Raw genomic sequence first — 26,321 nt, forward strand, 5'->3', positions numbered from 1 at the left:
TAGTTTTCATGTTTTCACAAGGCTGAAAAAATAATGCTGATTATGCCATTTTATAATAGGATAAAACATTTTGTGGTAAGAAGGGTATATATCGTGTGTGTGTGTGTGTGTGTGTGTGTGTGTGTGTGTGTGTGTGTGTGAGACGGCATGCCATGGCATGGGTGTAGAAGTGAGAGGAAAGCTTTGGATGGCGAGTCTTGCCTTCCACCTGTTTGAAGCTGGGTCTTTCTATGGCTTGCCATTGCTTATTCCAAGGCAGCTGGCCCAGGAGCTGCTGGGGAGACATGCTCCTGCCTCCCCTCCCACAATGGTACAGAGCCTGGACTCCCTGGCTGAGCCATCTCCCAGGCCCGATGTGGTGAAACTTTTTGTTTAAGTATATCATTTGAATTTTACAAGCTCTAATATTCCATCATGATATTTTTAATCATGTTCTTTATTTCAATATTTAATATTATAAATAAATCTTTATGCATACATTTTGAGACATATTTATAACCATTGTTTCTACAAACTGAATCATAAAGTGCTGAAAATAAACAAAAATTTTAATATAAAGCAAACTACTTCCCAGAAAGCTTAGCACTTTCAAGGCACATATGAAAATGTTTATTTATGTGTATTATTTACCATACTTATAAGTCTTTTCTGGCCTTAAACATGAGAATTTTCCTCATTTTTAGTTAAAAGGCTTAACTGAAAGTATTCTGCCACATTGATGACATCATCCCTTTTATTACTGTATTCATGCGTTCCTCATCTGTATTTTGTTATAAGCTAGGAAGTGGTAATGTGGACATAGAAAACTTAGCTTGTTAAATTTACAGTCTTGGAGAGAAAACATGTATTGATCAAGCCATCAAGACACGACTTACGTTCTAAACTCTGAACTACACAGCAAGTGAAGTTGGAGGAAACAGCAAGGATGCAGGAGATGAGGCTGGGAGCAGCGGGCTGTGTCCTTACCTCCAGCGGGAATTTCTGTCCTTCTAAACTATGTTCCGAGCCTTCAGAGGACGCATTGCATTTCCCCCAGTGAAAAGTTATTTTGCTCGCCTTGAATACCTTTTCTGAAAACCCTCCACTGAGATGGTAGTCATTAGTGAGATTTATTTCCACTAAACCGAAAAATAGAACAAAACAAGATATTACATCGAAGTTTCTGAAAAACCAAAATTTCAATTTTAACTGGATCTCCTTCCAGTTAGGATACATGATAAAACTCAGTTGTCAAAGTTAAGCATTTTAAAAGTCATTTGCATTTCAACTTTGCCTTCATATTAACATACTTAAGGCATCTTCTTGCCACACAGCAAGGGCGCTGAAGACAGGACCACAGACTCCGCACCACAGGACAGCCAGCTCACCTCATCTATTTGGTCTACCGAGACTGCCTTCCCTCCAAGGCTCCGTTGCCGCAAGGCACTTGATGATAATGGTGGCATGTAGTAAAGGAGTCCGAGGAGGTGACGGCCAGAAGGAAAGTCTCCCCGAGAGAGCTCTCTCCTTTCACCCATAGCCTATTTCCGCCCCCACCCCCTTTTTGTTCCATCTAATTCCTGCTTTCTGTCTAGACTTAAGCCAAATTGTCTTAAGCAAACAGTTGGGAAGCCTCATCATATCCGAGGATTGTGCCCTTTTATATTGGAACCTGGAGAGTGCGCCGTTAGGACCCGAAGCTCTCTCCATGTCCCACAGAAGACTTTACTCTTCGTATTCTTACAAGTAGTCTGAAGGATAAGGGTTCTCTTAAGAGCCTAGTGCAAGATTATGCTGTCTCTCAATCAGATTTAAGTAGCCCTTGTCCTGCCAATTAGAAATCACAGTCGACCCAGGCGTTGGTGGTTAAACACCACACTGCTTAGCCAGCTAGTGATACAAGCTTCCATTGGTTATGATAATAACCATGTCAAGCACAGTGTCAATAATAAAAACAACAGCAGGCAGGCAGCATCTATCATTTATGAGGTGCCTGGTATGATATGAGTTGCTTTTTACCTCTTGGCTACTTGGTCTTCACATAACCTCAGGGAACAGAGACCACTGTAATCTCTGCTATGGACAAGGCAACTGGGTCCCAAAAAAGGTAAGGGGCCTCCTCCAAGATTTACACTGTCGTTTGAAAGACCACTGCTAGACCCAAACACAGAGGCTATAAGGGACAAGTACGTAGCCATTACACACTAAAAGAAGCAAGGCAGAGATCACATGTTGAAAGCACAGCTTGTAACACAAAAATTGTATTGAATTTTCAAAGTTTGGAACAATTTACTTTTATTATTTGAGTTGTAGTGCAACCTTACCAAAATTTTCTTAGCTATTCATCTAAATAATATTAAATGCTCATCAGTCAGACACTGATAGTGAATAATCCTTAACTCTCACAGAGTGTGAAGTCTAATTATTACATTTATAAATTATATTATCTAAATATGAAATATAGAAGAAATCATTTATTATAAAACTATACTAGTAGATCTGCTAATATAACTTTGAATATTTTTCTAATTTTTGCAAATATTTGTGCTGATACAATTCCCTGACAAACTGTTTCATGTCAAAACAAAATAGCCAAAGGGGAAATATCATATTTGAAAATTATTATATCTATATATAGTTCACCAGAATTTTCTTAAATTTTGAGGAATTACATTTTGTATGTTTAAAAAAAAAAGATTATCTCACAAAAAGTACTTACATAAGTACCTCCTTAAGGATAGACTATAATTTTAAGTTTCCCAAATAAAAGGACTATTGGTCTGTTTCTTAAATTCAATTATAGTTGATTATCTTATCATATTCACATACTGATTACATCAAAGATCAAACCATAATGTCCAAGATAATAGAAATTATGAGCCAGTGTCTGACTATGTCCTGAGTTATAAAATTTCACTGGCTGTGACTTCATTATCTTTTTTACATCATCAGTTATCAAGAGAACGCTCATCACACAAAGGGAAAACATGACATGACATGATGACATAATTTGTTACTTTTTTTTTTTTTTTACAAATTTTCAAAATGTTGACTAAGTGCTGACTCTGTTCCATTTGGTCTAGTCTACCACTGGCATCAGTTCAGTTCCTAGCATATTATTCAAAGGAAATGTGACTTATCTAAAAAATGTTCTCAGTCAGAAAACCTGTCAAAGGCAAAAGACAAGGATGTTACCTGTTTTCCCAGTGTTGTGAATGAACGTGTCTTCCAAGGATGCTTTTTCCCAACCCTGAAACTTCAGTTTCTTAAGATTCACATTGACTTGTGTAAGGTCTTCATCAATATTAATAGGAGACTGCTTTGGGCTATTACATATTGGATATTTCTTTCCCCAATTTTTTTGATTTAATGCTCCTAGGGAAATGAAAGACCAAGGGAATTAGTTTTTTAAATTACTATGTAAAAACTAAAATTTGACATTATCAAATAATATAATACATAAGAATGTATTAGAACAGTAGAAAAGTTCACATATCTTTAAAATAAGTCATACAATAATTATGCCTCGATTAGAGGCTAGATTCTAAATACCTCTCACATCACAAGAAGAGTATGGTGCTAGCCAAAAAATGTGTTTACTTAGAATTTCCTAAAACCCCAGTTATGTAAACGATTGGCTCATCCACACACCTGCCAGGTTCAGGGTTCATCAATAGGTTGTTTTGGTTATTATTGACTTTTCCAAATCTTGAGATGCCCAGGTGCTATGTAAGCAGAGCAGTCCTGCCCAGCCTCCAGATTGAAAGGTCAGGCACTAGGAGGTGGTTCTGACACTTTTAGCAACTCATATGAGGTAGCCCTTTTCAGACTCTCTGTCACTCCTGACACCAGATGACTTGGCTTGATTTCCATCTATTCAAGATTTATTTATGAAAACATAATCATGAAGCTAGCCACATTAAACCAAAGCATCCTACTTCTGTGTATAGCGAGTTTCCGTCTCTTCCACAAAATGAGCAGCCCTCTGAACCAAAAGTAGCCGACACGGCCTTTGTTTCTCTCCCACTTGGAGACCTACATCATCACCCATATTCACTGCATCAAAGCTAAGCATGGACGGTTTTAACTTAAAGTTTCATTCAAATGCTTGTGATACTATAAAATTGAAGACTTAAACTTTTCTGAGCTTTTCTAACATAATCACGAGGAAGGAAAAATGGCAGGATAGTTTCGATAGGAATAATTTTGAAAATGAATTTGGGTACTTTATAGTGAAATATATCTAGTGATATAGAGACTAGTTTATATCACTGGAATTTTGGGAGAACTCAATCAAACACTTGTGGTCCAACCCCTACCACACTATACTCTCTTGTGATACGAGAGTCGGTGCTGGCTAAGGCCAGTTGACGTAAGCCGGACTGAAGGACCACCTCTTACTAGTGTGTCAAATCTAATTTGCAAAACATCCCTGGAAAGAAAGGATCATTAGTCACACCTCGATATTGCCTCTGAAGTTGCGGAGAAAGCAGATAATACCTCACTAGGAGACTTCCATCAAAATCAATAGGTGCTGAAAACAAACTCTTAATGCTGGCTATATTCCTAGAGAGCAGTTGAGCACAATGTGTTTTGAATATGTATGGTGATGCACAATTTGGCTTCGAGAAATAGTTTTATTGATTTCAGTAATGACACGTTGATTTCACTTATAAGACACTTTGGCATGGGAACAAGAAAATGCTGCTTATTTTACTAGAGAGAGGGGGAGGGAGGGAGGGAGAGAGATGGGGGAGAGAGAGAGAGAGAAGGAGAGTGCTGTAATATGAATTAATAAGGTTCTTTTCATGGCTTACACTTTAAAGCAATAGTACAATAAACTCAGTTTGGAAGAGTCATATGGCCACAGTTTACAAAGCATAAAGATTTAAATCTCAGATAATGCTGCATGTGACTTAGAAGCTGACTCTGGTTCACTGAATTTCATCATCACTCTGACTTGTAGCATATCTAAGAGAGAAGGGTTTGGTTTTTTGAGACATGATCTCTATATACATATATACAGCTCTGGCTGTCCTTGAACTCGCTATGTTACTGGGTTAAATGTTACATTCAGGAGTCACAGTGAAGTTTTTCCAGCCTAGGTCATCAACATCGCTTTTCACATCACTGTTTCTGTCCTCACTGTTTCTCTGAAGCTTAATTTTGATTGATTCAAGCATTGGAACAGAAGATATATTGCTGTGTCTGTTGTCTGTGTGTCATCAGAGCTCTCAGTGGGTTTCAGAATCCTTATGCCATGGGCAGAGTCTGCTATAGGGCTTCAGGCATTCAGGAAAAACATCAGGGGTTGAGTTTGCTCTGTTTTTTTGTTTACAGTGTGTTAATGTGGAGACAATTAGGTAATGTGAGCCTCACACTTTCTAGGGACAAACAACGGAGCTTATCCATGCTGTCTGTCAGATGCACATTCAAGAGCCAGGTGGATGATCTGCCCACACAGTATACTTCTGTTGAATTTAGCTACCAAGTAGAATATATATATATGTGTGTGTGTGTGTATTGCATATACACACATACATAATGATACATATGTAAAAATATATTGGTATCAGAGGAGACAGGAAAGAAGACCTGTACTGAAGTTCTGATTCAAATATGTTTTTAATTGAAGGCAGAAATATACTAGGATTTTGATGGTTTCATTGGATTAAGGTGTGGTGTGAATATGCCTTGCTTGGCAACTCGTTTCAGCTGTAAGACTTTGATCATCCAAAAATTCAAGCGACCCCATATACTAGCAATGATGTGGAGAAAGTGGGAATGCAGACTAGTGCAGCCACTTTGGAAATCTGTCTGGCTCTATCTCAGAAAACTGTGAATAGGGCTTCCTCAAGACCCAGCTATTCCACTCCTTGGAATACACTCAGAGGATACTCCAGCATACAACAGGGACATATGCTCAACCATGTTCATAGTGGCCTTATTCATAATAGCCAGAACATGGAAACAGCCTAAGTGTCCCTCAGTAGAAGAATGGATAAAGAAAGTGTGGTACACTTACACTATGGAATACTACTCAGCTATTAAAAACAAGGAATTCTCGAGATTTGTAGACAAATGGATTGAACTAGAAATGATCATGAGTGAGATAACCCAGAAGCAGAGAGACTCAAATGGTATATACTCACTTATAACTGGACATTATCCCAAGGGGCATGTCCCATGAAAGTCTTCACTTACCAGGAAAGTGGGATAGAGGGGAGGACATCCTATTGGGACTCTAGGTGAGAAAAATATAAGAGAGAGGGAAATAGATGGATCCAGATGGTCCTAGAAACCTACAAGAAGAACATTATGATGGGTGGATCTGGGCCCAGGGGTTCTGCTCGATCTATGGCACCAACCAAGGACAATACGTGCAGTCATCATCAAACCCCTACCCAGAGCTAGCCAAGGGACAGAAAATTCTCCACAGTTTAGTATAGACTGGGGACTGACTTTCACATGAACTCTGGTGCCCCATATTTGGCCATGTCCCCTTGAGGAGGAGGCATGATGGCACTCGGAGGAAGGATAGCACACTACCAAGAATAGACTTGATACCCTAGTATCATATTCAGGGAGAGGAGGTCCCCCTCAGTTACAGCCATAGGGAAGGGGAATGGGGTGAAAGCGGGAGGGAGGGAGGAATGGAAGGATGCATGGGATGGGATAGCAAGTGAGATATAATATGAATGATTTCATTTTTCAATAAAAAAAAGGACTTTGATCATCATCTCTGCACTATTCACTTTGGTCACAGTACTTTTGTGGAATAAGTGTTCCAGTGACAAAGCAATCCAGTTTCCATGGCACTTGAGCAGAGGATTCAGGGTGGATGAAGCAGACAAAAACAAAAACCAAAAATACAAAAAAAACAAAAACAAAAATAAAAACAAAACAAAAACAAAAACAAAAAACCAAAAACACAAAAACCACAACAACAAAAAAGCAACACCCGAAAGTAACCACTGTGCAATTGCTCAGCTGTTAACTGTTCTGTTACATTAAGGGCAACGCCACGCCAGTAGACTCAACAGGTGTATTTGAGAGTGCAGGGAAATAGATGTTCTGGCAAGCAATGTAGTTATGCTAACACTTGTAAAAGTTTGCTTATTTTCTGAGAAAAAAAAACCCAGATAATTATGAAGACATAGCAGGTAGTCCAGGCAATTCAACTTCAAACACTGCTTCAACTACTGTTTCCTCAAGAAACTGCATGCACATCAACTAAAAAGGGCTAGCCCAAAGGATCAATCCCAAAAAAGACTGGACAAAAACAAATACAACTAGCTTTTCCAGCACTTATCCAATATCTTATTTTTCTAAGGGTACCCCAAAGATGTTTTTCCTTTTAAACAGCAAAAAGCAATTTTTACAAAATGATGCCTCCATTCCCAATAGGTGGGGTGGCTGTTTTCTATGGGTTATCAATGTTCGTTTTTGCCTAGGGGGTTAGTTATAAGTTAATGAAAGTTTCATTTAGGCATTTCTTTCTTCTATCTTTCTTTCTCTCTTATCTTTCTATCCTATCTAGCATTATAGAAAAAGGGAGGGAATAAGGGAAGGACAGAAGGGAGGATATAGATTTATAGAATGAAAAGTAGATTATTGAATCTACTAGTATCAAATATTTTACATTGGTATTCAAATATTTCACATTGATATTGTAGATTGATGGAAATTTAAAACTATTTTTTCAACTTCTGGTTTATGTATTGTATATGGTGTGTTGATGGAAACTTAAACTGTATATTGTATGTTGGTAGAAATTTAGGATCATTTTGTTAATGTTCATTTAATGTATTATACATGTACAACTTATTTGAAAAGGTGAAAGGTAACTATTATAACTTGTTCAGGATGGTCGGAGATAGAAAGTGGCAGTTGGTCACTTATGAATCTTGTTCCATACTAAATTATAGAATAAGCTTTTTTTTTAGTTTCTTGCATATTTTTAAAAGGACTAGATAGATGATGGATAGAATAGGTAAATAGATGGTCTTCAAACACTTCAAAAAGCCACAGAAAATGACATTGAACAAAAAAGAGGGCTTGTATGACGAGAGGCACGTCCACTCCTGGCAGCACCTCCAGTCTAATTATGTGGGCATCAAGAAACGACAGTGGCAGCGTAGTCTGAGGAGCTGTGCTCATCTCTACTGCTGATGACAGACTGGCCGTCCACTACTCTCAAGCCTGATGCTGAGAAATTGGCTGCCCAGGCATGGAGAGATTAGGTAGGCCAGACCTTCAGGATTCCTGCTTCAGAGCAGTCTGTCAGATGCTTTGGGCTGGGTGGCTGAAGACTGGATGCCCTGACGTTGGAGAGCAATTTGTGACTATCCAGACAGTCAGCTTCCTGTCCTGTCAATACTTTTGGATGTTGCTTGCCTGTACTTCCTTCATATTAGATAGTATTTCCTTCTGAGGTCTCTGATGAGGTTAAAGACTAAGATAGCCACAGTATTATTATAAGCTTTAGCTTAAGAGTGAAAAAAAAAAAAACAACTTTGGGCACTAGGATAAGGCTCAATAGGATAGGATACATAGTGAACTAATTTCTCCAAGATTGTCAAATACAAATGGACTGGTCCTTGTAGATGTGACTTTTACTGAATAATTCTCATAATTATTTTTATTGCATATAATTTATTATATTTAATAGAAAAGGGGAGATGTAGAAGAGATAAACATATTTTTGTGTTGATCCCAAGTGTGGGATGGGGAACAGACTCGTGAGAGAGCAGGATGTTTTTCCACTTAAAAGTCAAACTACTTTGTGGGGGCGCTTGTATGTTGCCAGCTGAAAAGGTCCTGGTAGAGACTCTGAGAGGAGATACATATGAGCCCAAAACAAGAGGCTTGAGAGAGGGCTTGGGATTGTGTTGGCCGTTCATCAACACTTCGGGAGACACCTAGAGAGAACTCCAGATGCTTTGGGCTGGGTGGCTGAGGCTCTGGGCCTCAGCTGCTGTTCCAGGTTCCAGCAGCAACCTTTGTTGAACTGCGGGTTTGCTGAGGTCCTGCTGACTACGCCAGGAGAATTGTTCCTAGGAACTGATATCCTTAAGGTTTCATTATTGTGGTCTTTAATCTCCTTTTTCTGTTGTTTGGGTTAGTCCGGTTATAAGTGAGGTAAGCAGTGTTAGTGATTTCATAAGAAAGTATAATTGTTAAGAAAATTGAGCTTACACTCTGACTTGTAGTGTATCCAAGAGAGAAGGTTTTGGCTTTTTGAGGCAGGATCTCTCTCTCTCTCTATGTGTGTGTGTGTACAGCTCTGGCTGTCCTGGAACCCGCTATGTAGACGAAGCTGGCTGCAAACTCACAGATATCCACCTGTCTATGTCTCCTAAGTGCTGGAATTAAGGTCTTGTTTCACCATACCCACCTTCCAAATTTGATTTCTGTGCTGAAATAAATTCTTCGTACACTTTTCCATTCTCTAAACATACTTTTTTTTATAGGTCTCCGTTTCCACCCCAGTAAGACATGTTGGCTCTGCCTCCAAAGCATACTTCTAATTGGACTTCCCCTCATCCCTACCATCGCCACGTTGGTCCAAGCCGCAGTCATCCTTCCTTACCCAGCGCTCCACGAGAAGCCTCCTGAAATCCATCTCTCTGTTGCCTCATGCAGTCAGATTGGCATTTGAATACAATCCCCAGGAAATTCATCTATGTGAATCTCCACACTAGCTTGGAGACCTCTAGTGCTTTTTGACCCCGTCTACACTTACGTTTGGTCCCTTTTACAACTCTGTTGTCCATGTAGCAAGTGCAGGTATGAAACTACCCTCCAGATTCTCAGTGTGTTTTATGCCTGTCTCAGATAAACCTGTGCTGGACGGTGGGCAGTCTCTCTCTTGTGATTCATTTTCTACGGCCAGGGCAATAGCAAGTCACTGCCTGATTTTGGTATAGAAAGCTCCTCAGCAGTTGGGGATTTCAATCTGGCTAGCCTTGAGAAGTTGGGCAAGCGGACTGTAAGAGGTCACATGACCAGGAACTAAGCGCCAAGGCTAGGAGCTGAGGATGCACCCACTCCCCCAACCGGAGCAAACAAACTAACAAAACCAGGTACCATAATCTTGCGAGCCCTAAGAAATGAATTCTTCTAACGACTTGAACATACTTCGCAGAAGAAGCCAAGCTTCAAATAAGACACCTTGTTGCCACACTTGGGAGTCCCTGAGCAGAGATCCCAATTATGCAGGCACTCTTCACAACTCCTGACCTACAGAAACTGGGAACAAACCTATGTTTAAATTACTATCTATGTAACAATTTTCTCTGAAGTCAAAGAAAAACCAATTAAATGCAGTTGTAAATCATTTTTATTGTTTAGCTTTGTTTTTTTTTTTATTTGATCTTTTTGTTTTTTTGTTGTTGTTGTTTGGTTCTTGTTTTCAAGATAAGGTTTCTCTGTGTAGCTCTGGCTGTCACGGGGACAGCCCTGGAACTCACTACGTAGACCAGAATGACCTTGAAATCTGAGATCTGCCTGTCTCTGCCTCCTGAGTGCTGGAATTAAATACATGCACCACCACACCTGGCTCAGTAATACATCTTTGAAAGTCCTAGTACATCTTTAAAAATAATCAGTATTTCTCAGGTCACTCCTTCCCTTCAGCCCACTGCATGCCTATATAATATATGGTCTTGTCTGGGCTATCAGATCTTGAACCACTTATATCCTTTCTGCTTGGTGACTGTGTTATAGCCACAATGGCTGCCATTCTATTCTCGAAGGATCAAACACATGGCACTTATTCCCATCTCCCGGAGCGCTCTCAAACAGCTGCAAGGCCCAGCTAGATACTTTGCCTTCTGGCTTCACTTGGGTCTCTGCTCAAACACGTCTGCCCAGAAATACATTCTCCTAGCAGCCTGGCAAAATATTTTTCTGTTTTTGGTCATGTTCAATGCCTTCCCTTTACTTGTCTTCTTCTAGCGTACTACGTTTATTTATCTGTTGTTTTCACACCCTAGTATCTACAATAAATAGTACACAATGGGTGTTCAACAAACAGTTGCTGAGTCTTACAAGAAATGGTGCTAATTTATGCATTTGAGCTCAAGGGAATCAAACATGAAACAGTAAAAAAAAATTTAAAGGTCAATTATAAGAACATTCCTAAAATCAGCTGAAAATTCTGCTTTTCTTGTATGACTGTAGAGTCTTATATGACTGTAGAGTCATTTCTATGAAGTTCTGCTAAAGGATACCACCGAAGAATCAAGGTCTGAACTCTATGTTTTCTTAAGTTATAGCAAATTTGGCTGAGGAGCTGGATTGTGTTTTAAATGTATAGAAATTACAGAGTGTGACTCAGTCTAATAGCACTTGCTACACTGTGCTTTTTGGAGCAGCACAGGCTCCAGATGACTGCTTAATTTTATTGATTGGAAGGAAAAAAGAGAGAGGCCAGGGTAAGACTGAAGATTTTATTTTAGGAGAAAAACTAATAAACCAAAAAAGACAAAGCCCAGAAAAAAAACCCAAATAACAACAACAACAAAAACCCAAAAGCAAAAACAAGGAAGCTCCTGATACAGAGGACTCTAAAAGGTAGATTGTTTAAATGACCAGGAATACAAAACTCAAGAGAAGTTAGCCAATAAATGTCAAAGCGTGTACACACACACACACACACACACACACACACACACACACACACACATTAAATACATTTTAGCTATCTTTAATATTGAAAGATTAAACTACTCTTACACTTAGGCATTAGTAGTCGGAGACCTCAGTTTCTGTGGTGGTTAAAGCCTAAGATAATGCATCTGAGAAAGCAGCTGGATAGTCATTAATTAAACTGAATTTATCTGAGTTGTGTCTGGCCTAGGTGCAGAAGATCATTAGGTGATTTACCCATGTCAAGCCCTTCAGAATACTGAATGGAAGCTCTAGGCGATGTGCACAGATTATTCCTTTATCAAATCTTTCATCCACTCTTCAACTCACCTGGATTAGTACCCCTCCCATTGATTTCTTGTGCTCATCTACTGAAGCATTTAGCTGACAGTAAGTTCCAGCTAACTAGTCTGCCTCATGCATACACTACTGTCACATCAAGTCTAGCAGACAGAAGAAGCAAATTGAGGTTTTGTGCATCAAAGTGTTTGTATATTACACACTCGCTATTCCAACTGGAAAGCAATTCCGAACTCTGTAGGGGACATGCCGGAGTTCGAGGTTGTTCGCTTGTCCGTTACATTCCAGAAGGGGATGTGTGTGGGGCGAATGGTAAATAAATCCACATATGTCTGAAAGAGTGGATGTGATGAGTGAAAGTGAACAAGAGTGATAGGAGCGCATTGGTGCTGGCATTAATGGTTAGATATGATTCTGACAGAGGGACCCACACCTCATGCTCCACTGAGCAATGAGCCTGAGCAAACTCGGGTGCCTGTAAAACTCAGGCATAGCTCAGAGAACCATGATCTGGCAAGCCTAGTTTCTTGTCTTGAAACATCAAGCATTATAGAAAATGACCAGACTATCAGCTGAAAACTGATAGAGATCTGATAAAAATCCTCTTTTTTTTTTTTTGCCTCAAATTACCATTACTTAATTAGGTTTTGAATTTTAAAATTCACAACTAACTGGTCATTAAAGACTGAAAGGCTATTTAAAAAAAAAACACAGGTTGTCTTTAATCTTAAAATTTTCTCATGCATTCCAGATCTTGGCACAAGAAAATGCTTGTGTCTTTATATATTAATGTATAACAATGCTACAGAAAGAGAAATTTAAGTGACAGTGAGGTGAAGATTATAGTCATGTTTGTAGGATCTAATGTGGAGGAGCTTCACTCAAGAGTTCATGCGTTTAAGCCGCAGCCTTATGAAGGACTGTGGGATAGCTTTTTTATGTGACCCCAAACACAAAAATGTAAGTACTTTATTGGTTCTCTGAGAAATGTATCCAGTATGCTTTGGTCAAACTCATCACCCCTCCCAACTTCTTCCACATCCTCCTCCATCTCTCCACCCACCCAGCTTTGTGTTCTCTCTTAAAAAGAAACCAGACCAACACAAAAATCACAATTGACTAGAATTCGTGTTGCCCAAATATTCCTGGAGATGGGATCTGCCCCAGAGCATGGTTGATATATCAGGGGTGACACCATTAAAACAGACAAACGAAGAAGCAACCTGATTCTTCTTCTCCCTGTAGTTCTCAGACGCCAATACTGCCTCCGCCAGGGGCAGGACCTCATGCCCTCCTGACTCGGCCCTCCATGCTGAGATTCTGTCTGGCTTGACCTTACACAGGTCTTGTGCATGTAGTCACAACTGCTGAGTTCTTATGTCCAATGGTCTGAAGATCCCTGAACTTTGAGGGGAGGGGATGATGTAGACATCCCATCCAGGGCGGAGCACTCCGCAGTCCCTTATTTTCTTCTGCATGCTGCACAGCTGTGGGGCATTATGATAATTACCATCTGCAAAAAGCAGCTCCTCTGGTGAAGGCTGAGAGATGCACTGTTCTATGGGTAGAGCAGTAACTCATTAGTAATTGTTTGATGTTTTGACCATTTAACAGAGTTATAGTATTAGCTTCTCTACTAAGGCCTGTGACCTTAGCCATGGGTTTTTGTCCTTGACAATGGTGCCTATTATGGGTTCCATCTCATGGAGTGGTCCATAAGTCTAAACAGAAAGTTGTTTAATCCCATAACATTAATACCACTATTGTACTAGTGGGGAAATAACCAACATTTTAAAGTCATTTAAATAGCATAACAATATTATCAGTAAAATGACTTAGGTTCACATTTTAAATTATTTTGATAAACAAATGAAATAAATACATTTCTATGAAAATATAAGAGAGATTTTAGAACTCTAACAAAATGGAAAGATGATTTATATAGGATTTTTTTTCAGATGTAGCCCTTAGCCTTGGAGCAAGGGGACCTCTTAAAGAATCATCAGTCTAAAAATCATTAAGTGATGTATGTCACACTAGTAAGTGCCATCACATATACTGACTTAAACAAAGGAAGATGTTTGAAATAATGCCCACTCCTAAACAAGAATTCACAGAACCGCGGGCGTTCTGGTTTGGTTTTGGCTAGAGAGGCTTTTGAAGAATGCAGATCAGCTGTACTCTATCCCAGCATGAAAGCCTACTTAGCCAGGGCTGCATTCGCCTTCATTATCTGCTCCAGTGGATGCTCCCATCAGGTCAGTAGAAAATCTTTGCAGGGCTGGTTGAAATGTCTAATTGATAGGGGCTTCTGTGTCAGCAGTGATATTTACGTAGAACAGTTCTAGACAAATGTCCCAGTACCAATGTGAATTTAAAGGAAATCATTAGCTGAAGTTCAACGTAGAGACACAGACTAGGAACTAATTTCTCCTCCTCCTCCTCCTCCTCCTCCTCCTCCTCCTCCTCCTTCTTCTTCATCTCCTCCTCTTCCTCCATTTCAGATTGATGGGAATTTATTGAACACTAAAGAAAGACCTGTCAAGGTCACAGCCTTGTTTCAGGAACCAGACTGTGATGCCTGTGTCTTAAATTTAAATGTATTATTATTTTTAACTTATTCACTTTACATCCCAATCATAGACCCACCCTTGTCTCCTCATGGTCCCACCTTCCCTCCCTCTTCCCCCATGTCCCTCTACTCTAGTCCTCTGAAAGGTGGGGCCCTCCCACCTTTAGGAACTTCTTACAAACTTACTGTTTAAAATCATACACATTTTTAACTTGGAAACTTTCAAAACTTAGCAATAAAAATATTGTTTGTAATGCAATAAATTTATATTTATAGCAGACAATTGAAGGAAACCACAAGATAAAAGAATATAAAGATATAGAGATAATAAAATGCTCCATTTTATTTATTTATTGCTCTGGCTATTAGTAATCAGAACCTGATAATGTTGGCAAGTGCAGTGAAAACAGTAAACAGAGCAAATAAGATGCATGGTTTTAAGCTACCTCTTGTGTACTGTTGCCTACAATGTCTGTAGCCCAGATCTCCTAATGGATTCAAATTTATATTTCTGATTGCTGGATAAAATTATTCTATTACATTAATAAGAAAAAGAAACAAGCACTATTTTTTTAAAAAAGCTTTTAGTTGTGATAAGAAATATTAAGAACATGAACCCTGAAACAGAATTGTGGACCAAAACAGAAAATCATCTGGAAGGATTTGGAATTATGTGAAAGGATTCTCTCGCTGGGAGGTAAAGAAGGAAGAAAGGCAAATGGTGCCTCCTTAAATGCTACAAACCTGGGTGCATGGTGCCTCCTTAAATGCTACAAACCTGGGTGCATGGTGTCTCCTTAAATGCCACAAACCTGGGTGCATGGTGCCTCCTTAAATGCCACAAACCTGGGTGCATGGTGCCTCCTTAAAGGCCACAAACCTGGGTGCATGGTGCCCCCTTAAAGGCCACAAACCTGGGTGCATGGTGCCTCCTTAAAGGCCACAAACCTGGGTGCATGGTGCCTCCTTAAAGGCCACAAACCTGGGTGCATGGTGCCTCCTTAAAGGCCACAAACCTGGGTGCATGGTGCCTCCTTAAAGGCCACAAACCTGGGTGCATGGTGCCTCCTTAAAGGCCACAAACCTGGGTGCATGGTGCCTCCTTAAAGGCCACAAACCTGGGTGCATGGTGCCTCCTTAAAGGCCACAAACCTGGGTGCATGGTGCCTCCTTAAATGCTACAAACCTGGGTGCATGGTGCCTCCTTAAATGCTACAAACCTGGGTGCATGATACACGTCACGGGGAGAGATTATAAGCAGACAGGAAGGGCCTGAGTATGATCTCTTTGAGAACGTGTAGACGTTCCATAGGCAATTAGAAATATGCCTCCTGAAGTCACTGATGAGTAGGTCTGGCCTAATGATAGGGCCTGTGGACCATGCACATAGTAGGTTAAGGCCAGACATTTGTCTGAAATATCTTTGTTACATTTGGTAAATGAACAGAGGGTAAATTATGACTGGACGTCTGAGACCAACATGAAGAGAAAGCGTAGCGTCAAAGAAACTTAAAATTAAGCATCCAATGAGGGAATTGCAAATCTAAGAGAAAAAGGTGTTAAGAAAGTCACAGAAGGGTAGTCTCTGGTCTCAGTAATGAGGGACTAACAGGATCTAGGTGTTATACATGGCCCACAAGGGCCGTGGTGTCAGGACTGAAGAATGATTTTCGGAGGTTATTTCCTAACTCGAAAGTTAATATTCCTGGAATAAAACAATTTCGTAACCACTGGCTCGAATTTGCAGAACGAATCAGATGTGACAGTGTGTGAAGGGTTTTCAGCAGCGTGGCATGAAGAACAGAGAGCCAGGTGGTACCCAGAGACAGGGGCAAGTGTAAACAGAGGGCTAGCCTTATCAAGTTTGAAATCTGGGGGCCAGGTCAATGGTCTTGATGGGCAATCAGAGGCCATGTGGGTGTGGGCCTAGAGATCATTAGAATGGAGTAGTTACAGGATAAGGCTTGCCGACTGGAAGGTCTGGCCGCTTTGTGTTGGAGCCCTTTGTTGTGGTCTGAATGTGAAACATCTCCCATAAGCTTCTGTGTTTGAACCCTGGTCTCCAGCTGCTGGTGCTGTCGGGAAAGTGTGGGAAGCTGATAGGATGCAGAACTCGGCTGGAAGAAGTACGTCACTTGGGGGTGGGTGGAGTGTGTTACAGTCTGGCCCCACTTCCATGTTTCTCTTTCTGCTTCCTGTATGTGGACGCCTTGTGTTTAGCCAGATTTGGGCTCCTGCCACTACGTCTTCCTTGCCTGTCACCCTGGTTTCCCTGCCACAAGGGACTCTGTATCCCTGGAACTATAAGCCAGCACCAACCCCTTCTCCCATAAGCTGCCTTTGTTGTGTATAATATGGCAGCAACAGAGAAGAAACTGATATGTTCCCTAACCCTGGTGTCTAATCAGTTATGGGAAGAAAAAGTAAATTATCAAAAGGTTATTGAACAATCACAACCCAGGCTTCCTCTGCAAGGCTTCCTTCTAATCATAAGCTGAGAGACTGATGGTGCTGAATCCAAATTTTAAAATGAGTCCATTGCTCTTGTCTAGTGTGAAACATTAAATCAGAAAAGGAAAAAAATCACAGAGGATTTTTAACAAACTCAAGAAATCCCATAGAGTTCTTGTTTCTCTGGCCTCTCTGAGAATCCACCATTAAAAAAAAATGAGGCTCAGAGATTAGTTACTTTGATTAATGTTATAGCTTCTATATTTCTCTATATTATCCATATGAGTCCATTGTATTTTCATATTCTGGCGATGAAAGCTGATTCATTGTAGCAATTTTCCCCCTAGTAGCAGTTGCAATTAAGTAATTTCTCTCAATGAAAAGCAAGTAATCTATGTGAGAAATGATTGAGAGAAACAAAGGAAGACTTATTTGATGCCGCAGCCTTTGTAATACCAATGAAATAAGCAAATACAGAAGACGCCGCCTCAGAAATTACTCTGGTTGGAGAAGGTTGGTTGTGGTGATGATGATAATGGTAATGATGCCTGAAAGCTATTGAACACTGCCCTGTGGTCACCGGCTTTCCTATTTCTTCTATAACTGATCAGCCAGGTACTTACACAAAAAAGTAGCCACACAGAGGCTAAGAACATAGGACTCTGACATGATGCCACCGGCACGCCTCTCATGCTTATTACCCACGGGCTTATGCATATAAGGCCCAATGGCGGCTGGCTCTGATCTTTAATCTTGGCATGATGGTTGAAGATTAAGTTTTGGAATCTGAGACATAGCTATATTCCATCATCCTTCTGTTCATGACAGGACCTTTTCTTTTTTTCTTTCTTTTCCCCCAGCACTGCACCAGTGTTTAAAGAGCATGCTGTTTAAAAGGCCAATGATTTCTTTAATTCCTAAGTAAAGTTACTGATTTATCCATTTGCTAAATATTAAGCACAAAACAGCCTCTGGCATCAGATCTCCTGGATGCAGGTCCCGGTCACATGTGAGGTCAGAGAAGAATCTGTGAGTCTAGTATGGCAACAATCAAATTCACGGTTCAGAATCCTGTTGGTTTATTTTCAGATCCTGTCAAACTGCAGTGATGCCGAATGCAGCTTTTATTGTTCGTCTGTTTACTCACTCAGTAAGTGCTCATGGAGTGCTTAATATGAGCTAGTGAATAAGGCTTAATACACAAGTTTCAAAGAGGAACAAAATGTGTGCTGCTAGAGTAGGCGAACATCATAAACATTACTTAGAGTGCTATACAGTCAGTAAAATAGAAATATGTACAGTGTATTGCAGTGACACTAACAGTACATCACACAGACGGGACAAAAGACAAAAAGCCTTCCTGTAAAACAAGACATTTGGGGTAAGTCTTAAGAGACAGACAGATATCCAACTGGAGATAAGGGAAGAATTTTGGGTTGATGCTACCCAGGTAGAGAATACAGCATCCACACAAAAGAGAGACCACGGCTGTTCAGAAAGAGCACCAGGAAACACTGTGCTGAGACACGAGATACAAGACCTAAAATCCTAAAACTCCTATTGAGGGATGCACTTGCACGGACTCAGATGGACTTTATCTTACATCTACATTATTCAGGCAGGTAAAAATGTTTTACTCTCCTAGTTAGTACAGCAGAAATAGGCATATTTTTACATCTAGTTAAACAGTAGGTTCCTTGACTCTGCATAATTGCACATAAATGTGCTGTCAGAAAGCCAAGGCAAGGGAAGTGTAGCAGGTACTGAGAAGTGAAGGTGTGGGGAGTCACAGCAATCCTAAGGAAAACTTAGGACCTCCTCCCCTGACAGTGTTAAGTGAAAGGGAGGGAGGGAGGGAGGGAGGGAGGGAGGGACAGAGAGAGAGAGAGAGAGAGAGAGAGAGAGAGAGAGAGAGAGAGAGAGAGAGAGAGAGAGAGAGAGAGAGGTTATTCTGTCACAACAGAATAAGCTTTCGTATCTGGCACTATCAAGTAACAAGCATCACACTGCCCACAGGTGTGCATAACGGTCAGACCTGTAAAACTCCAAATAGGCTACTTTCTTCCCTTCTCAAAATAAAAGCATAGAAACTATACTAGTCATGCCCCAAAGTATAGCAAGTGGGGTTTCTTCTGCAGTGGCAGTGAGAGGCTACAGTGACACATGGTTGTGACCATGTCAACACATAGAGGTCACTGCTCCCCTCCACACAGGACATCTGACCAAGAACCTGATCCCCCTGCATGTCTGAAAAAGTTGATTGTCTTAGCAAATAGCGTTGTTTATTTTCCATGAACTTACTCTGATGCTATTGGGTTGAAAGAACAAATTGTGCGGAACTCCTGTGATTCTAAAACTCAATTCAACCATAACCCGTCATGTCTTGTAAAGAATCATTTGGCTCTTAATGTCTTCCAAATCAAACTTGTATTTTGTGAGTTGTGTTTAGGATACAATTTTCACAGAGTACACATTTAGAACCTTGATGGGTATCTGGGAAGTGAATGCTTGTGCTGAGTGTTATATTTATATATTTAACTCTATTTGGCTTTCTTATCCTGTTCTTTGGACTGGCCGGGGTCTGCTACTTGCCTTAGTTACAATTTATTTATTTATTTATTTATTTATTTATTTATTTATTTATTGCCACTTTTATCACTGCCAGGCATGACAATACAATTATAAATTTTCCTTGTCTCCGCACCAGACCTCCTTTCTTGCCCATGCCCATGGGCTGAACACTCACGCCTCCTCTTCCTTCCCTGGCTCAGGTTTTTCTGTCTTAGGTGAAGCCATCCTAGAGCTGCTGTCTCATTCAGCTTTGTCCATTCCATAAAGCTGCAATTTTCTTCTCTTTCTTTCACAATGAAACCCAAGTGTAATCAAAACACGAGTCTTATTAGTCCCCGGAACTGTACAACAAGCTTGAGTAGCACCCACTGTTATTTCTGTCATTGTATGGTTAATATCTATTTTCCACCTAGTAATCCAGGGCTACTCTACACAGGCAAAAATCAAACTTGCATCTTTAGAAAACAAAAACATACAAAAAGATACATTTCACAAGGGTGTAGCTTCATCAAAATGGATACTCAAAGTCCAGTAAAACTCTCCCCCACAGTTCCTAATGACTGAAGAGAGTTCAGCTTATTGTAACCCTGAATTGTGTCCTGAGTGTAACAGTATGTCATATTAGAAAAGTTCTGTATACACATTAAAAAGAAACACAGTTATAAATAAATACAGTATCACCATGATAAACTATTTAATTTGGTCTGGATTTTACTTCAGAATTAAACATTCTGAGAGGATAAGTAACAAAGTCATGAAGAGTTACAAAGCATATTCTTTTTAAATTGTGTTTATATGCATTACTGTGTCTATGTGTGTGTGTGTGTGTGTGTGTGTGTGAGAGAGAGAGAGAGAGAGAGAGAGAGAGAGAGAGAGAGAGAGAGAGAGAGAGAGAGAGAGAGAGAGTTTCTGTGCCATGGAGTGAGTGTCAGGGACAGAGGACAACTTTGTAGGGTTGGTTCACTCCATCTTCATTTGGGTTATAGACTCAGGTTGCCAGGTTTGCATAGCGAGCATATGTATCTGCTGAGCCATCTTGCTGCTCCCACAGGGCATATTCTTCCTGTAACAGCCCATTTCCTCTTATTTTATCCCTAACCCCTGACAGACCTAAAGGAAAGCTCACATTAAGGTTTGAGACCCTTGGACTGCTTTCCGGGTGAAATAATTTTGATAGAAAAAGTCAGTAAACCTAACGTGGGCTTAGGAATTGAATCATCTATATTCAGTTAAACTAGAGTAATTTATAGCGAAATTACTCTATAGTATAACCCAGTTTCTATTTCTGCCAGCACATGCTGGTGAATTCAGTGCTGTTATCTTGCCTTTCTTTTTATAGGTTGCATGTGTGTGTGTGTGTGTGTGTGTGTGTGTGTGTGTGTGTGTACACATTGTGCTATGGGATGTATGTGGAGGCTAGAGCCCAGCCTAAGGTGTCAGTCCCCACCTTCCACCATGTTTGAGGCAGGGGCTCTGTTGTTGTTCACCTCTGTGTATGCCCAGCTAGCAGAACATTAGTTTCCAGGGGTTCTCCTATCTCTGCCTCCCGTCACGGGAGTGCAGGGATTAACAGATCTCCATACAGGGTCTCACACTTTTGTGACAAGTGCCTTACCCCCTGGGACATCTCCTTGACTATCCCTTTCTTTGTCTCTTAATCAATTAAAGCTCTCGTGCATGGTCAAAGTACTATACCAACACCAGAGTGAAATATTAAAAGGCTCTACTTTTTATATTCTTCATTTTTCCTCTAATTTAGACAGAACAAGTAGTTACTGGATGTTTTGTAGCCATGTCTTTTGGAAAAAAAAACTGTAAACTCACAGTAGAAGTTCAAGAAAAAGAGAAAAACCTAACCACCCGAGCGCACGGTGGTAATCCCTCGTTGATGCTGTGCAGTGTTTATGCTTCTTAAATGCAAGTGTATCTTCCCACATGGTCACAATATGGTAATAAACATATTGGCCCTCTCCAGTAATTACGCAAGTATAAGCAACACCTTTCAATAACTTCCTTTATGGCAAGACCACTTTGGGTCACAGCACTTTTAGTGGTCACATCACTTGAGTTTCTTTCAACTGATGACATATCCCGACGCCCATGACGTTAAAACTCTGGACACTGTAGCGGCTTTCATATGGCCTCCCTCAGTTTGAATTTGTCTGATGTTTCCCCATGAAAGATCCAGGCTATGTACTTTTATGAGGAATGTCATGGCAGAAGATGCCCTTGCATGGGTGCGCTTTAGACCAGGGGGCATCCACATGGCTCATCTCGCTGCTGTTTACTTTGGTCACGTGATAACGGTAGCTGTCAGAGAAGTGTGAGCTCTGAGCTCTGCCGCCATGATGCCGGCTCCTTCCCGTTTAGGTAGAAGCTGCTTTGTGGGGGAAGTAATTTGAGACTGTGCTGGTGTCTGACAGTCCTCCATCAAGTTTAACTTCTTTGGTTCTTGATTTAGATTGCCCGAAGCTCCTTTGCTATTTTGTTCACTAGGTACAAGTAGTTGCTACAGTTCCTGATTGGAGTGCTAAAAAATCAGGGTCTTCTTTTTCCTCTTTCCTTTACTGGCTGATTATGTTCAAGAAATGGAATAAGAGCCATGTACCTGCTTTTACAGTTAGCATAGGAAATCAATAGCTCCTAATTGGCAATTCCTGAAGGAGACACTGAAACCCTTCTCTGAATTACATTTACTCTCATCATGCCCACTGTAGCTTTGTGCTAGGATCAAGAAAAAAAAGTTCTTATAGCTGGAGTTAACACTAAGTACGTGAACACACGAGAAGGTGTTGCAAATACTCCACATGGGCATTCCGTGGGTCTGTGGAGTTGAACAGTCCTTCCCAAATATTTAGGTGATCTTTAGGCCCCTTCCCCACTTTGTTTAGAGTGATTTTTTTTTTGTTTGTTTTTAGCTTCAGGAGTTTCAAGCACCTTTGCCTACTCCTGCAAGAAGTATTTCTCAGACTTCTCTATCATTATCAACTTGACCAACATCAATAGTATATATATATACATGGTGGGTGGAACGCAGAGCTCTCAGTGAGTAAGGGAGATGTCACAATCCCAGCAGGACGCCTTTAGAGTCTTCGTCTATGCTTATCTCTGCTTCATGACAATGAGTTGGCCAAGATGACAAGCTGCCTCTTGTAAACCATTAAGAACATTATGCTGTCACTAAGCCTAACTAACATGCTTCCATGGGTGATGGAGAGGAGGCAGCTCTTAAGCTACAAGGGCATCTGCATGGCTTATAAAGGACAGACAGTGCTTCCCTGCACGGGACATGGATTGAGATGCTGAGCTTGGTGTGCTGCCTCCAGTGTGTGGAAGGGAGGAAATTCAGAATGCAAGTGAGAAAGTAGGACTGGTTGCAAAGCCTCATGAGAACTAGGTTGACTTCAGTGGTTTCTGAGGAGCTCCTACATGGCACAAGTCATTACTAGCTACAGCATAGCAGAACTTTTCCAATTTCCTGGTAGTATACAATAAATCTTAAGCCAGTAAAAAAAATTGATTTCAAGCAAATTGAATGTGGGTGGGGGAAGTATTACAAAACTTTCATCCTTGAAAAATATATAGATAATTATGATTTAATTAAAACAAACTGGTTCGGTCTTAGAAATTTGTAATTGTTTATTTACTTAGAGCAGTGACTTTAATCCCTATAATTTTGGAAAATCTCCAGAGGATAATTATCTAAAGTGACTGTCCTTGACACTCGAGAATGGTAGAGAGTCATGATGAGTCATTCCTTTCCCTGTAGGTGTTTTGGAGTTTGAGCTCCATGAGGGACACTTAATATCTTTCTTTCCTTCGTCTGTGTTGTTGTTTCCTGTGAAGGCATCTAGGCATGCTCAATTAAGATGCATTGAGTGAGCAAATGAATGAAATTATTACACAACAGATTCAGGTTCTACTGTCTGGTGCAAGACAGTCATGCTGGGTGTGGCGGCTCTGGCTTTACCCACAGTCCTTGCGAAGCTGAGGGCTGATGCAGAAGGATTGCGTACATTTGAAGCTGGGCAAAGACGGGATATAGTGTAAGATGTTGTGTCCAAAACCAAACTAACAAAGTTAAACCAACCTCAAAAAAAAAAAAAAAAAAAAAAAAAGAAAAAAAGAAAAAAAGAAAAAAAGAAAGAAAGAAAGAAAAGAAAAAAAAACTCTAAAAAGTTCTCTGCTACAGTAATGGGAACTGACATAGCCTTTATAATGGACAATTATTACAAACTTTCCAATATATCCCTAAGGCCTGGATACTGAAATTGGAGAAAAATTCAAGCCAGCAATGGAAAGTGTAATTGGCTTGTGTAGCAGCAAAACCATTTGCTTTGTGTCGTTGACAGCATTGACTTGAAAAGTGATGATGAAATGACTTGCCCAACTCTAAGCTGCTAAAGCAGAAAAGGATGAATAAACACCTACACAAAAGCAAAAATCAAGAGATGCTTTGAGAGTCAGAAACGCACCATGGAATTGCACAACGAACAAAGCAAACTCTGAGGAGGTTGTTCTAATGAACTGCAATGAAGAAGAGTTACACTCTTGGGATTTAGGGGGAAAACACAAGAATGGATAATCTTTGTGCATGTGCATGCATGTGAGTGTGCGCGTGCACGTGTGCAAGTGTGAGTGTGTGCTCGGGGCGGGAGAGGCATTTGTGTGCACAGTTAGAACATCTGTAGAGGTTGGAGGGCACCACCAGGAGTCAGTCCTTACTTTGTACCCGGTTTGAGGCAGATTGTTCTGGTTCGCTCTGCACGTGCTCTGCACAGCTCTAGCCAGCTGACCCGGGAGCTACCAGGGCTACCTGAACTTGTCTCTTCCTCTGGGCACAACAGAGAGCACTGTGGAAACGGGTGCAGCCGGGATTGCGTGCATCTTTGCGCAGGTTCTGGTGTTCCACACTCAGGTCTTCCCGTTCACAAAGCGAATGCTTCACTGTGCCATCCCCCAGCCAGAAAATATAGTCTTGAAATTATCAGGACACAGGATCTCTTAATATTGAAGAAATAATTTTTAAAAAATCTTTTTAAGGAATATATAATCGTACGCATTCGTTGAAGATTTAACACATATAATGCATTTATTCATAATCATCTTCCACCCTTCCCCGGAACTCCTCCCAGATGCACCTCTCCACCCTTCCATCCCCTCCCAGTTTCTTGTCAGATTTGTTTTAAAGGCCCACTGAGTCCAATTTGTGCTGCGTATGTACTCGGGTGTGGGGCCATCCACCAGAGCCTGGCTGATCTACTCGGGCCAACACACTTAAAAAACAAAATAAACCCGTCTTCTAAATTTGTTTCTGTATACCCAACTGTCTACAAGTGCACAGGATCTGTGCCTGGATAGTGCTGAGCCAGGATCCATGCCTGGATAGTGCTGAGCCAGGATCCATGCCTGGATAGTGCTGAGCCAGGATCCATGCCTGGATAGTGCTGAGCCAGGATCCATGCCTGGATAGTGCTGAGCCTGCCGCAAAGGGGACATCTGTAGTGTGTCTCCATTCCTCGAGGCTCAGGCATCAACTCTGAGTAGAGAGTGGAGAGACTGTGAGAGCCTGGGGTTGGGGAGGACTGGAGCAACACCGCATTTTGTGGACATGACAGAGCAGTTGCCCTCGTGGACTCAGTAGCTGTCGCTGTCTGCATAAGGTCAAGGTAACCACCATGCCAGCACAGAGGTGGAGGGGCTGGCAAGTGACCACCCGTGGTAGAGATGCTACAGGCTGCTGACAGCTGCTGCTCCTGGAAGCAGAACCAACTTCCTTTAAAGGTCTTTTTTAAAAAAAGATTTAGTTTATATTTCTATGAACGCATCTGTGCACATGAGTTTAGGTGCTCAGGAGGCCACCAGGCAGCCCCAGATGTCGATGCTGGGAACTGCACTGGGGTCCACAAGCACTCTTAACTGCCGACTCATTTCTTCAGCCCCAAAGACTATTCTCTGAAAGATTTCCTTCAAACGTCACAGGCCATAAATAAGCCAGAGGGAACGGGCACACAGACAGCTGGTAAGACTTACTTACCAATGAGTGATACCTACAAAGTGCGACTAGGCCAGGAACTTCCCATCTAAGAGGCCCCATCCTCATGGGGAAATACTGCAAGTTGCAGTAGCAAGTGTTCAGCTCTTACTGACACGGACAGCAGGTTTGAAACGTAAAATCAGAAGACTTCTCCATATGACACAGAAGCAATCATAACGTCTTTTATGCCAGCTCACCCCATCCACAGAGCTTAGGTGCTTTCAGATGCACAGAAACATCACTGGCTACCCTTTCTCTTTTTCACTCTATTGTTTCTCCACTTTGCAACTTAACACAACATAAGCGGGGATGGATCTGGTTTCTCAGTGCTGAAAGCTGGGGTTGCTTCTCTCAACAGCACCAGGTGACTTGAGAATTTGTTAGATATTAAAGTTGTGACCTCTATCTCGATTTCCTGAATGAGAAACTATGGCAGTCAGGCCTGGTAATCTTTCCTCTTCAGTAATCCCTTCAGGTAATTCTAATAAATTCTGAAGTCTAGGAACCCGATTTAGATTACACAATATCTATATTTAATCTTCCCTTTATTTTTGACTATTGTAATTGCCTTGGGGGGAAACTTCATTTTGAAGAGAAGGAACAAGCTATGAAAGTTCAAGACAATTCTAGGTAAGAAAATGAAATCTCCAGGAATCTCATACTTTGAATGCCATGCATGTCACATACACACAAAATATTTTCCCAAGACAGCCCACACGTTTTCTTTCTTTGCGTGTCTGCTTTTATGTACAAACATTT

General features: G+C 40.9%; 1 protein-coding gene across 9 annotated transcripts in view; it reads right to left on the reverse strand.

Annotated features, from left to right (window-relative positions):
- PTPRZ1 (protein tyrosine phosphatase receptor type Z1) overlaps positions 1-26,321 on the reverse strand; it is a 184,648-nt gene that overhangs the window by 85,634 nt on the left and 72,693 nt on the right. For all 9 annotated transcript variants that reach the window (XM_084787565.1, XM_084787564.1, XM_084787563.1 and 6 more), the window contains exons 3-4: positions 3,175-3,354; positions 967-1,118 (exon numbers count right to left, since the gene is read on the reverse strand). In XM_084787565.1, coding sequence (XP_084643691.1) covers positions 967-1,118; positions 3,175-3,354 — 332 coding nt within the window. The remainder of the gene's footprint in view (positions 1-966; positions 1,119-3,174; positions 3,355-26,321) is intronic.

Source organism: Acomys minous (assembly GCF_964271855.1).
Source record: "Acomys minous genome assembly, chromosome: 6".
Taxonomy (NCBI): Eukaryota; Metazoa; Chordata; class Mammalia; order Rodentia; family Muridae; genus Acomys; species Acomys minous.